At 41.3% G+C, this 12,901-nt stretch overlaps 2 protein-coding genes across 2 annotated transcripts; both read left to right on the forward strand.

Annotated features, from left to right (window-relative positions):
• The first annotated feature begins 608 nt into the window (after positions 1–608).
• LOC134754905 (growth hormone-regulated TBC protein 1-A) lies at positions 609–4,075 on the forward strand. Its single transcript, XM_063691377.1, has 6 exons — positions 609–768; positions 848–1,032; positions 1,139–1,405; positions 1,989–2,171; positions 2,546–2,799; positions 3,355–4,075. The coding sequence occupies exons 1-6, from the start codon at positions 749–751 to the stop codon at positions 3,457–3,459; spliced, it is 1,014 nt and encodes a 337-aa protein (XP_063547447.1). The 5' UTR covers positions 609–748; the 3' UTR covers positions 3,460–4,075.
• A 5,207-nt stretch (positions 4,076–9,282) lies between these two features.
• On the forward strand, positions 9,283–12,462 carry LOC134753763 (uncharacterized). Its single transcript, XM_063689701.1, has 2 exons — positions 9,283–11,184; positions 11,746–12,462. Exons 1-2 carry the CDS (start codon positions 9,283–9,285, stop codon positions 12,400–12,402), a joined length of 2,559 nt encoding a protein of 852 aa, XP_063545771.1. The 3' UTR covers positions 12,403–12,462.
• The last annotated feature ends 439 nt before the right edge of the window (positions 12,463–12,901 follow it).

Genomic DNA, 12,901 nt, shown 5'->3' on the forward strand with positions numbered 1-12,901 from the left:
TAGCGTGACGAATGTACTTACTGATCTGGGCTGAAAGGACAATGGTTAACGTTATTGATTAGCTGTGTTACAAATATTAGTCTAGTTAGTTCCTCGTTAATACACATAAATGAAGCAGTTGTTAAACTATTTGTTATGTATTAAATTTTAATTTTATTAATTTCTAGGAAAATTGCTAAACATCTAAAAACTGTTGGGTCGAACGAGAGCAGACTTCTTAAGGGGCCCACTCATAGAGACTATATAAAGGAGCCAAATCTCTATGTATGAAAAGTGTCCATCAAAAAACAGTAATTAGGCGGCGCCACCATACACCGAAATGACCGAAATACTACCAAAAGCAACCTACGTAATTTGGTCGGGTTATTTGTTGGTTCATGTTATACTTATGTCCCAGTGCCTAACTAGCGCCACCGGAGAGATTAGGAACTATTATTTAAAGCTGAAAGCGGTCACTTTTTCAACAATTCTGCCATAAGAGATTGGTATTCTATACCATCCATAAATTAAAGCTTCATGTCTAAAATCGCATGCGATTTGTTGCATGGTATAAAGAGCTTTAATACATTTTTGACATCATTGACAGAACTATTTCAACTATTGTGCGTGGGTTATGTGACAATTAAAAAGCAGTTCTATATAGAAATTAAATTTTTTGGGGCGTTATAAGAAATTTCAGTGAACGTATATATATTTCGGTACTGTTTAAAAATGATATATTGATATAGTTGCACAAACATACACAGAAATGGCAGAGTCAAACTTCAGGTAATTAAGTAGTTGGTTGTAAATTTTCATATTTACAACCCGCGTCGACCTACTGACTCATATCCCTGCTTTATTTCAGTAAAGTCGATGAATATGGATTTGAGAGGCACGAAGATTTTGATTTCGAGAGCTATGAACAATTCATGTCAGTATACTTACGAGTTCTCGCAACGCGAGCTCAGAAATGGGCCTCACTCCTCGGCGAAGGAAAGTCGGTGAAGCGCACTAATATCGTCAAAAGATACGTTCGCAAAGGAATTCCAAGTAAATATTTATAGTTTTAAATACTTTAAGAATTCGCTTATTGTATATCTAGACTAGATAAGTTTTCATCACATCCAAACTACAATTCAAAATCTATTATTTATAGGTGAACATAGGCCTGCGGTATGGATGGCAATATCGGATGCAGAAAAGATGAAAAATCAAAGCCCTGATCTTTATCACAAAATTTTAGACAGACCCTTTGAAAAAGAATTGGTAGATTTAGTTAAAACAGATTTACCTAGGACATTCCCAGATAATATATATTTCACAAAGGAGGCTAATCATCAGACACATCTGTTTCACATACTTATAGCATACGCACACAACAACCGTGTGGTTGGCTATTGTCAAGGACTGAACTACATTGCAGGTATTTCAAATATTGTTAGTTTTTACCGTAGGAATAAGCTTGTGTTGCAATATATTTGGCCACTTTGGCTGTCACTATATATTTCAGAAATCAGAAATCATCGCATTTATTCGTGATAAACTATAACATACAAAAGTATAAAAACAACAAAGAAATATAAATATAAAAATAAATAGTTTACCACGAAATGGTCCCGCCTCAGCATAATGCTGATCTTCCGATCGTTATTTGATGCTAACTATATTATTGCTGCTATAAGATGCTAAATATAAATAGAAAGGTATTGTTTTTAGCATAGAAACAATCCTTATAATAAAATTATTTACTTTAAATTTAAAAAGTAAAAATTGAAATTGAAAATGTAAATGTAGTTAATAAGCTATAATATATTATTTCCTGATTTCTATACAGTTTCCATTGTCTGGGAGAGGACACTGACTTCTGTAACACAGGTTTTTACCTAGCTCAGAAGTCAGGGACTTCAAAATATTTTTTGTACTTGCTTTTGTCAATAAAAATATTTTTATTTATTTTATTTATTATATTACATGGATTGTGAATGTTATATACAAAACTGTTTCAGGTTTATTGCTGCTTGCAACAAAAAGTGAAGAAGTATCATTTTGGTTGCTGAAAGTACTTGTAGAAAAGATTCTTCCAGACTATTACTCCAAGACTATGGATGGATTGATTGTAGATATAGAAGTTTTATCAGAGCTTGTCAAATCTAAAGTACCAGATGTTCATCAGCATGTGATAAACTTGGGTGTGTTTCCACAGATGTTGCACTATCATCAGCTATCAGATAACATGTACTTGTTAATCTTCATTTGTCAATACTTCAATATCATACAGCTAAAAGATAAAGATATCAAAAACATTTTGGATTTTACTCTGTATGGAACTTTCATGGAATTTTCAATATGCGATTGTTTATTTATTATATTAAGTTGATTAACTACCTAGCTACCTACCATGGACAACCAATAACAAATGCAAGAATATCACTGAAACAAAGGTGTACCAAAACTATCAAAAAAAGACATTGAACAGATTGAAAAACATGAAATTAATTAACTTCTGATTTAAACAATTGCCCTTTAGTTTGACCCTCACCTTAGTTTGATTTTATCATTTCAGGACTTCCCTGGGCTGTCATTACGACCAAATGGTTTGTTTGTCTGTTTGCTGAAGTTCTGCCCATAGAGACTGTGCTAAGGATATGGGATTGCCTATTGTATGAAGGCTCTAAAATTCTATTCAGAGTCTGCCTGACACTAATAAAATCCAACCGGCCAGCAATAATGTCCTGTAATGACTTTACATCACTAGCAGAATGTTTTAAAGCTATTGTGAAAAATGCTAGTGCTCTGCACTGTCATGAATTCATGCAGGTTGGTACAACCGGAGGCATGCTGTTTTTCCAATAAATGTTTTTTAGGGTTCCGTATCCAAAGGGTAAAAACGGAACCCTATTACTAAGACTCCGGTGTCCGTCTGTCCATCTGTCTGTCTGTCACCAGGCTGTATCTCACGAACCGTGATAGCTAGACAGTTGAAATTTTCACAGATGATGTATTTCTGTTGCCGCTATAACAACAAATACTAAAAAGTACGGAAACCTCGGTGCGCGAGTCCGACTCGCACTTGGCCGGTTTTTTATTTCTTAATGTGTAACCAAAATTTCGGTTTTGGTTACTTTCGGCCGAAATACCTGTTCTCTGCCTAAGTTGCAGAAGCAACCTTATACTATAGGAAGGTGATATCATCGTCGGGGACGGGGACGGTATGGTATTCCTTCGCCGACGGTATTTCTTCGCGAACATCCAAGTTTCATCTATTAGCCTCATTAATTCGTAATAAACAACTACGAGTATTTTGATCAGACAATAATAAGCAATATTTATTGAAGATTAAACTTCCTTCTCTAATATCCTTTTTTGTTGCAGGCAATATTTAAAGTACCTGGTACTCTATCTAACTCAACTATAACGAAACTCAGAGCCCGATTTGCAAAACAACGACGTGAACAACTGCTAAAAGAGCAGCGGTAAACTTTTTTCGGGGGTTTCCCACAAATTTTGATCTCACCTTTTTTTTTTTTATACTAATCAGACTTGTCTTCTACAACTGGTGTGTTGCTAAGAGTTAAGTATTGGGTGGAGTGGCCACTTAGACCATCATCTTATTGTTCTAGGTAGACTCAGTTATAAAGACTAAGTACAATAAAACTATTGTTAACTAAACCACGAGTACATATCTAGTGGCATAGCTGCTCCTTGTCTACTTACTTGTCGTGCACTGTATAAACATTTTTAAGGTTCCGTACCCAAAGGGTAAAAACGGGACCCTATTACTAAGACTCCGCTGTCCGTCTGTCTGTCTGTCAGCAGGCTGTATCTCATGAACCGTGATAGCTAGACAGTTGAAATTTTCACTAATGATGTATTTCTGTTGCCGCTATAACAACAAATACTAAAAAGTACGGAACCCTCAGTGGGCGAGTCCGACTCGCACTTGGCCGGTTTTATTTATTCTCTATGTGAGCTCTGTGCCAGTCCAGGGCATTTGAGTACCGAAATGGAGTTATTCTAAAGTCTATTTATCCAAAGGAACGCATTTATGCAGCCTACGTCATGTATACAAAATGTTGATATGGGGCTGAGGAGATGATTAGCATTTTGAAATTTTTGAATGGAGGACAAGAAACCCATTGTGCTAAATATTTGCTACTATTTATAGCTATTGAGAAAAACATTTTTGTTTGTTTTAAATGTATTATTATTATAACAATATACATTATAGAATGTTGTAAACTCTCTTAATTAGTTATTATTGTTACTTGTAAGCTAAGTGTAGGTGTGTAGTGTACACCATCACACCATTGTTCAAATAATGTGAGAGGAGCCGTGTAGTGTTCACTGTTCAGTGTTCAGGTGACAACAAACGACAAACCTATACTTCGACTACCTACTATTCCGCAACGTCACTTTGTAATGTCAAAATCCCTCCTGAATCCCAGTGTTCTTAAAGGACAAATTTCATTTACGTTTCCCGATTGGCCTCGCCGAAGACGGCTGGAACCGGTTAGGAAACTTCGTTTCTGAAAGGGTCCTGGAGAAATCAAGATATAGGTATGCTGGTATACGATGGGTATACGTAGTACAGTACAGTCACTGTCTAAATATATAGTCACAGCCAAAGTGACCAATTCTTTGCAATACATCCTTATTTAGGCCACCAAACGAATCCCAAAAATTGCCATTCAGGGGAAATAATTCCTGTGTAAGCGTATTTTGGCATCATCATCATCATCATGTCAGCCGATAGACGTCCACTGCTGGACATAGGCCTCCCCCAAGGCTTGCCACTCCGAGCATATTTTGGCATAGTTGTAGATAAAAGTGCCTGAAACAACAAACTAAAAGTACTGATGGATGGGGGTGAAGCTAACGGGTAGGGGGGATTAAAGGTCCCTTTTGTTAGTTTTTCGTAAATATAACTCGTAAACGGTGGCCCATAGAAAAAATTGTCCTGTTACATAAATAATTTACATGCCTACAAGAAAGATTTTGTACACTTTTTCGCTAGGATCGATATTTAAAAAGATATTTAGAAAGTTAATTAAAATCAATCCTATGGTAAGTTTTTTTTATATTTTCGTAAATAACTTGTAAACTCAAACATATTGATTGCTCATGGCAAAGATAGATATAACTCCGTAATAGATGGATACAGTCTAAGGAAAAAACCTGCCTCGAAAATCAAGAAAATTTGATTCTCGATCAGAGGGCGCTACTAGCTGTGGCCTACTGTCGTACAGATGGCGTTGACGGTTTCGTTCGTTATTTAACAATTTTAAGTGTATGGGTTTTTTTATGCCTGCAATAAAACATTTTATTATTATTTGTATCACCTTGGATATCACGGGCCTATAAATCCCGGTCTTTTGATAGGCTTGCGTGGGGATATAGATCCAACACGTAGAGGCCCCTTGGAGAGCTTTAATGTCATGTAGAACGCCTGCTGGAACCCGTTCACAGGCGCAACAATAGACACCCATGAACCGGTCGCAGCAGGCATTGGGACTATTGCAGAAAAATTGAACAGTATACCGGTCTATGGATTGAAGTTTGGACAATGAGACTGGGCTATTGTAAAGAACTCCGGACACCTGCCATAACAATGTTAAAACACGTTATCGAGGCAGGTGGTGACTTGCCGCTGACTAGATGGGCCCCTGAAACTGCCGTCGTGAAGACGACCAGGAGCAACACCGGTGTGAGCGGCTCAGGGGTGTCGAGAGGTGTGCGCCGCTTTCTACCCAGTGGCTGTTAGCAGCCACTGTGCCAACTCGCGTCTTATGCATCTTTCACTTCCACCCCTGGAGCATATAGCTCTTACGACTCCCCTCTGGACGGCCAATGAAGGCAAGCCAGAGCTAAGAGTCCTTCGGGTCCACTCCGACCGACGAAGACACGCCGGAGACGGAGACCCTGACCGACTCTCTGGAGCACTCGGGTCCGTGGGGTCGTCACTCCCCAACAGCTCGCCACAAGCTGCCCTGCGGGCTTATTATTATTATTTGTATCTCATATAAAGTTACGGGTATATACATCCCGGTCATTTGATAGGCGTGCGTGGGGATACAGATCCAACACGTAGAGGCCCTTTGGAGAAGTTTGCTGTTATGTAATACACCTGCTAGAACCCATTCACGGGTACAAATAGATACCCGTAAATCGGTCCCAACAGGCGTAGGGGCTATTATAAACACAATGGAAAAGAGTGCCGGTTATGGTCTTGGTTTGGCTGGTCAAAAGATTGGGCAGAATTATCAAAGTAGTAACTAAATGTCAGATGTGTCGAAACGGTGTCGTAACCGTTACTACACTTTGCGACTGTGTTCAGTTTTGGTAACTTAGTGTGGTCGCCGTGTGCACACAATGTGGCCAGAATTGTTTCAGTAACTAAGTGTCGTCGCCGTGTGTACACTTTTCGGTAACAAGGTGTCGACACATTGTGTACACTTTGCGTTCAGTTTGTGACCAAATCTCTACACAATGTGTCGTAACGGTTACTGAAATGTTTCGAAACATTGTGACCGCAAATGACAATATAAAATACCTCTTGAAAACGAAAGTTTGTCAAACTGTCCATTAATAGCAGTGTTGCCAGATCGTCCCAAATAGGACGATTTTCCGTCCTTTTTAATGCCACACCGTCCCTTTGTCGTCCCTTCCGAACTACCGTCCCTTTTGGGCATCGAGCGTCCAGTATAAAAGATTTAATGCCATGTTGTCAATGATTGACGTTATGAAGTTCGGGTCTCTACCTTCTCTTAGCGCCTATCCTTTTGAAGGTATGCTTTACAGTATTAAAAACCTGTTACGAAAAGGGGACCAACCATTGGCGCAAGTAGCGAATCGCATACAAGAACTGTCGAAATTGAATAGACTACTTGCAACAAATCAGATCCCGCCCTCAAAAACGAAATTTTACTGGAAACTGGTGAAAAAGTTTTTAAGACAGTCAGAATTAGTAAAAAATACTCGATATCTAAAAACAATAAGTTAATTTTTAACAAGCAGAAACGTCTGCGATCGATGCTATTAAGCTTAGAATAAATTTAAAAGTGGAAAAATTACTGCCTTGGTTGAGACTTGAACTCACGGCCTTTGGATAGATACTCCAGCGCTCTACCGAGGCATCCAGAGGCCGTGAGTTCAAGTCTCCCCAAGGCAGTAATTTTTCCACTTTTAAATTTATTCTAAGCTTAAAAACAATAAGGACAAGTGGTTTCTAACTACTGACAAAAATTTAACAGAAATGCAATACGCTACTTGTGTAGAAGGAAAAATAAAAGTCTTCGGCGGGAATATAAAAAACAAATATATTTTTTTTGAGTTGCCATTTAAATCATCAAACATAAACATATATGCCACAGCGCTCATTTATGAAAATGAAGAATTGAGAGAATATAATTTAGACGACATTAAATGCAAAGTTTTTGCTATGGATTGCAATACCGAAATGGTATTCTTTCCAATATTATCAACGCTCCGATAAATAAACATTAATTATTAACATTCTCTAAGCATACTTTTTTTAACCCTTATCTTGGCAAGGCTCAAAATATTTTAAAGTTTAATATTTGTTCAGTGGTTGACCATACTAAACTATTTATTATAAAATAACAAGAAAAAAACCAGGGTTTTCCACTTTACGAGTTTTTGCCCGGGAGGCTATTGGTCATTAAAATCGGTTCGTGGCTCGCAGTCTATATATTATATCACAACCATACGTCTGTACTTATTTAAAACTTAAACTACTAAAACGAATTGCTGAGATCATTATACAGGATAATTAAAAATTAACGACTTAATTATATTAGGTATTCTAGTGAGATCCTCATAGATAAAGAATACATATTTAGAAAATGCAAGAAATGTCACGGAACGCTCACTTTTTGTATGTACTTTATATGTAACAATATGTGAAAAATAAACTTTTATGCCAAAAAAACTTCTGGACACAATTCAAGAATCACCAATATAGTACCATGTTTTGTATAAAAAAAAAGACCGTAATTACCTTTTGTATTGTTTTTGAGCTCCCGATATCCCCGATATGATATAATGAGGGTAGACAGAGCGCAGTCTATACAACTTTGACACCCACCCGCTATCTTCAGTCACCCATGAATAAGATGCATGTAACTGCGTCGAAATATCGGGAGCTCAAAAACAATACAAAAGGTAATCACGGTCTATATAGGTAGTGAAACTAGCCGTGAATCATTCAAAACTCTTATAAAAACTTTTATGACAAAAACAAAAAATCTGGACACAATTTAAGAATCACCTGATTGCGTCGAGGAATCATTTGTATTTTTGTTTGTTTTATTTCCTTCTTGCTTCTTTTCTTTGTCATTTGTATTCTGTAGCAATTGGTTAGATCTGAAAATAAAGATAACTTGCGGTCACGTTGGGCAAAAAACTATGTTTAGTTTGTTTTTCTCAGGGCAAAAGGAACAGTATTAATATGCAAAATACCAAAACAAAAAGTCACAAATTTTTACGCAAATAAATCGTACTTTTTTGGTCTGTCACTATTATTTCTACGCCATTATAGCATATTTTTGAACCGCTCATACGAAAAGTACGTAAAATCGTACTAAAATGTGCGGTTTAGCCAAAAAGTACGATTTTAGTACGGTTTTGGGCGGGGTACGTTTTAAGTACATATGCTATTCAAAAAGTACGTAAATAAAAGGTACGATCTGGCAACACTGATCTAAAAACAAATGAGTACAAGGAGCCATTTTGCAAATCCAGTAACTTTGTTACTACTTTTGACATATGTCTACACAGTGTCTACACAGAGTCTACACAGAGTCGTAACATTGCGACTACTTTGTGACTGGAATTTTTCTCAGCCTTAAACCATATTTTTACATCATAATTACCAAGTTTAGTAGTATGTAAAGCGTTATTTTTATTATTTAGGTATAGTATATTCATCGGAGCACTAAAATTGCATCAAATAATGTAGTTATGAACACATGCACTGAGAAGTAAATAATTTCATTTCTGGCTAAACTAAAATAATGAGGTGGCGCGTTGATAAAATTACACTTTGGACATTTTGGACCCGGGTATGTCCTTAAACTACGTCCAACAAGAGAGGTAGGGCACAGCGTTATGTCATCACGCTTGAATTTGGAGCAGCCCAACTGGAGAAGTACCTCCACCTTACAGAAGACCACAGCCATAATAGCACTGCTGCCTACTTTGTAGGCATGTAGTGTTGTGTTCCTGATGGTGAGTAAGGTTCCCAGATAGCTCCAACCCCCAAACCCCCCCTTTCTAATGATGATGGCGCAGTTAAAGAGGTTACCCCAGGAGGGTACCAGTTGCTGCACTAGCGCTGGAGAACCCCTCACTGGGCTTCCATGCTCAGGTAACATTTTGCCTGAGCGTGGACGCCGAGGCCGCCCCGTTTCGTACTCTGGGGGGGGCAAAACCGCGCTCAACCATCTGTCATCTGCCCGAGGCAAGAGCAAAGCAACTTCGGCACCCCTTGCCACGCTGGCCGTGGACTTCTGCAACATCAGGGGTTTACATTCCAACCTTAATGCTGTCCACCTACACCTCGAGACAGCAAAGCCGGCCTTGCTCTTTTTGACCGAGACGCAGATAGCGTCTCCGGCGGACACATCTTACCTCTCCTACCCTGGGTACGGACTGGAACACTCCTTTTCGCCTAGGGCTGGGGTGTGCGTGTACGTTAGAGACGATATCAGTTTTCGTCGCCTCAACAATCTTGAAGGTAGGGACCTCTCCACCTTATGGCTGCGTATAGACAACGATCACCATCCCCGTGTCTATTCGTGCCTATATAGGTCCCATAGCGGTGATGCCGAAACTGACCGACTCATTGAGCAGATCCAAACGGCTGCAGACTCTGTGCAGCAGCAGATCCCTTCCGCTGAGATCATTGTACTTGGTGATTTTAATGCCCACAACGCCGAATGGCTCGGCTCTAGCAAGACTGATCATGCGGGCAGATCTGTTTATAACTTTGCTCTGGCATATGGCTTGACACAATTGGTTACTGCGCCTACGCGAATCCCAGATGTGGAAGGCCATGAACCTTCCCTGTTGGACCTTCTGCTGACCTCTCATCCGGTTGACTACAATGTATTCGTTGAAGCCCCACTCGGTTCCTCGGATCATTGCTTGATCCGGAGTACGGTGCCACTCGCGTACCCGCCGCGTCGGCGAGTTGCTTGTGGCCGCCGTGTGTGGCACTATAGGTCAGCAGATTGGGACGGGATGCGGTCCTTTTTTGCATCCTACCCTTGGAGGCAGGTTTGCTTCACGCCGGATGATCCCAACGTCGTTGCTGATTCTGTTGCTGACGTGGTGCTGCAGGGAATGGAGCTTTTCATTCCGTCCTCTGTGGTCCCTGTTGGTGGCAAATCCCAACCTTGGTTTGGTCGTTTCTGCAAAGAGGCCTCTCGCCGAAAGCAGGAATGTTACCAGGCCTGGGTAGACGCAGCGGCAGTACGGGATGTAAAGACTAACGCATTAAAAAAGAAGTTTAACTTTGCCTCCAGGTCCTTCAAAAGAGTTATTGCCAGAGCAAAGTCGCTGCACATTGGTAGAATTGGCGAGAAATTAGAGCGCCTCCCGTCGGGAACTCGTGCGTTCTGGTCTCTTGCCAAAGCTATCCAGGGGAATTTCTGCACGCCATCTTTTCCACCTCTGCACACGGAGAATGATTCATTGGCCCACGACGCAAAAGACAAAGCCGATCTTCTGGGCAAACTCTTTGCGTCCAACTCGACTTTGGATGACGGGGGAAACGCGCCGCCGACCATACCGCGGTGCGAGAGCTATATGCCGGATGTCCGGTTCAAACAAAGCTCGGTGCGCAAAGCACTTCTTTCCCTCGACACTCATAAGTCGAGTGGGCCCGATGGAATCCCTGCGGTTGTGCTGAAGATGTGTGCTCCCGAGTTGGCACCGGTCTTAACGCGTCTTTTTCGGCTCTCTTACTCTTCCGGCGTAGTCCCGACCTCGTGGAAGTCAGCTTTGGTGCACCCGATCCCTAAAAAAGGCGACCGCTCAAATCCATCCAACTACAGGCCAATAGCTATAACCTCCCTTTTCTCGAAGACAATGGAGTCCATTATCAACTGCCAGCTCCTTCGGTACCTAGAGGACCACCAGTTGCTTAGTGACCGACAATACGGTTTCCGTAGAGGCCGCTCGGCTGGTGATCTTCTAGTCTACCTGACACATCGTTGGGCACAGGCAATCGAGACAAAGGGTGAAGCATTGGCTGTTAGTTTGGATATAGCGAAGGCCTTCGATCGCGTCTGGCACAAAGCACTTCTTTCGAAGCTACCATCTTATGGGCTTCCCGAGAGATTATGTGTATGGGTCAGTAGCTTTCTAGCAGACAGAAGCATAAAGGTCGTAGTTGACGGCGAATGCTCAGACTCCATGTCTGTGAATGCTGGTGTCCCCCAAGGCTGTGTGCTATCACCCACGCTATTCCTTCTGCATATCAATGACATGCTGCAAATCAGCGGAATTCATTGTTATGCTGATGATAGTACGGGTGATGCCTCTTACACCGGCCGCACCAATATCTCTCGGGAAAACGTCATCGAGAGCCGGAACAAACTTGTGTCTGAAATTGAGACTTCCCTAAAAGAAATCTCTGAATGGGGTCGACTAAACTTAGTCCGTTTTAACCCTGCCAAGACACAGGTTTGCGCGTTTACCGCAAAAAAGTTAGAATTTGTCGTATCACCTCGTTTTGAGAGCACTCCCCTGACTGCCGCAGCCAGTATCGGAATCCTCGGCGTCGACATTTCGAGTGAAGTCCAGTTCCGCGGCCATTTAGAGGGTAAGGCCAAATTAGCCTCAAAAAAGCTCGGTGTGCTCAACAGATCGAGACAGTATTTCACGCCGGCCCACCGCCTACAGCTGTATAAAGCGCAGGTTCGCCCACACATGGAATACTGTTCTCATCTATGGGCAGGGGCACCCCAATACCAGCTTCTCCCTCTGGACCGCATCCAGCGAAGAGCGACTCGAATTGTCGACTGCCAGCGTACTTCGGAACGGCTTGACTCCTTGGCGCTGCGTAGAGATGTGGCCTCGCTCTGCATTTTCTATCGCGTGTATAACGGGGAGTGCTCCGAGGAATTGTTCGGATTAATCCCTGCAGCTTCTTTTCGCCATCGCCCTACGCGAAAACATTACCATCCTCACCACTTAGATGGTTGGCAGTCCTCAACTGTGCGTTTCTCTAGAAACTTCCTGCCTCGCACAGCTAAACTGTGGAATGAACTGTCGCCTGCGGTATTTCCGGACCGATATGACCTTCAAACCTTCAAGAAAAGAGCGTATTCCCATCTTAAAGGCCGGCAACGCACTTACAACCCCTCTGGTGTTGCGGGTGTCCATGGGCGGCGGTAATCGCTTTCCATCAGGTGATCCGTCTGCTCGTTTGCCTCCTATTTCATAAAAAAAAAAAAAAAAAATACACCTAGTTAATCAAATCACTCGAGCAGTTTAATTTCCCATAGTATTTAAAGCCATAATGTAATATAAATGCAAACAATAAATACTTACGTCTTGTAAATCCTTCTTAGCGATGGCATTTGTCACTTGTTTATTTTTATTTAAGTATATTTCCATCTGACAGTTCCCATTTGAAACGAACGAATGATTTTGGGATAACTAGTCGCAAACTGGTAACAATGTGTGCACACGGCGACGACACTTTGTGACTGAAATGTGTCTGTGTCGAGCCTTCCCCATTTTGGTAACGACGACGTAACGGCGACCACACTGCGACCGTTTTGTGACTGGAAAAGACGGTGTCGACGCAAGATGTGTCTACACCGTGTCGTAACGGCGACCGAAAATGGTTGTTAGGGAGAGGTCCGGACACCTGCCATAACAATGTCTATAC

Source organism: Cydia strobilella, chromosome Z (genome assembly GCF_947568885.1).
Source record: "Cydia strobilella chromosome Z, ilCydStro3.1, whole genome shotgun sequence".
Classification (NCBI taxonomy): Eukaryota; Metazoa; Arthropoda; class Insecta; order Lepidoptera; family Tortricidae; genus Cydia; species Cydia strobilella.

Bases quoted from the DNA above. Each gene is read 5' to 3' on its own strand.
- LOC134754905 (XM_063691377.1), top strand. From the start codon at position 749: ATGGCAGAGTCAAACTTCAG. The intron at 769-847 runs GTAATTAAGTAG...GCTTTATTTCAG, and splicing joins ATGGCAGAGTCAAACTTCAG to TAAAGTCGATGAATATGGAT. The intron at 1,406-1,988 runs GTATTTCAAATA...AAACTGTTTCAG, and splicing joins AGGACTGAACTACATTGCAG to GTTTATTGCTGCTTGCAACA.
- LOC134753763 (XM_063689701.1), top strand. From the start codon at position 9,283: ATGGCGCAGTTAAAGAGGTTACCCCAGGAGGGTACCAGTTGCTGCACT. The intron at 11,185-11,745 runs GCTGGTGATCTT...CGTTTTGAGAGC, and splicing joins GTTTCCGTAGAGGCCGCTCG to ACTCCCCTGACTGCCGCAGC.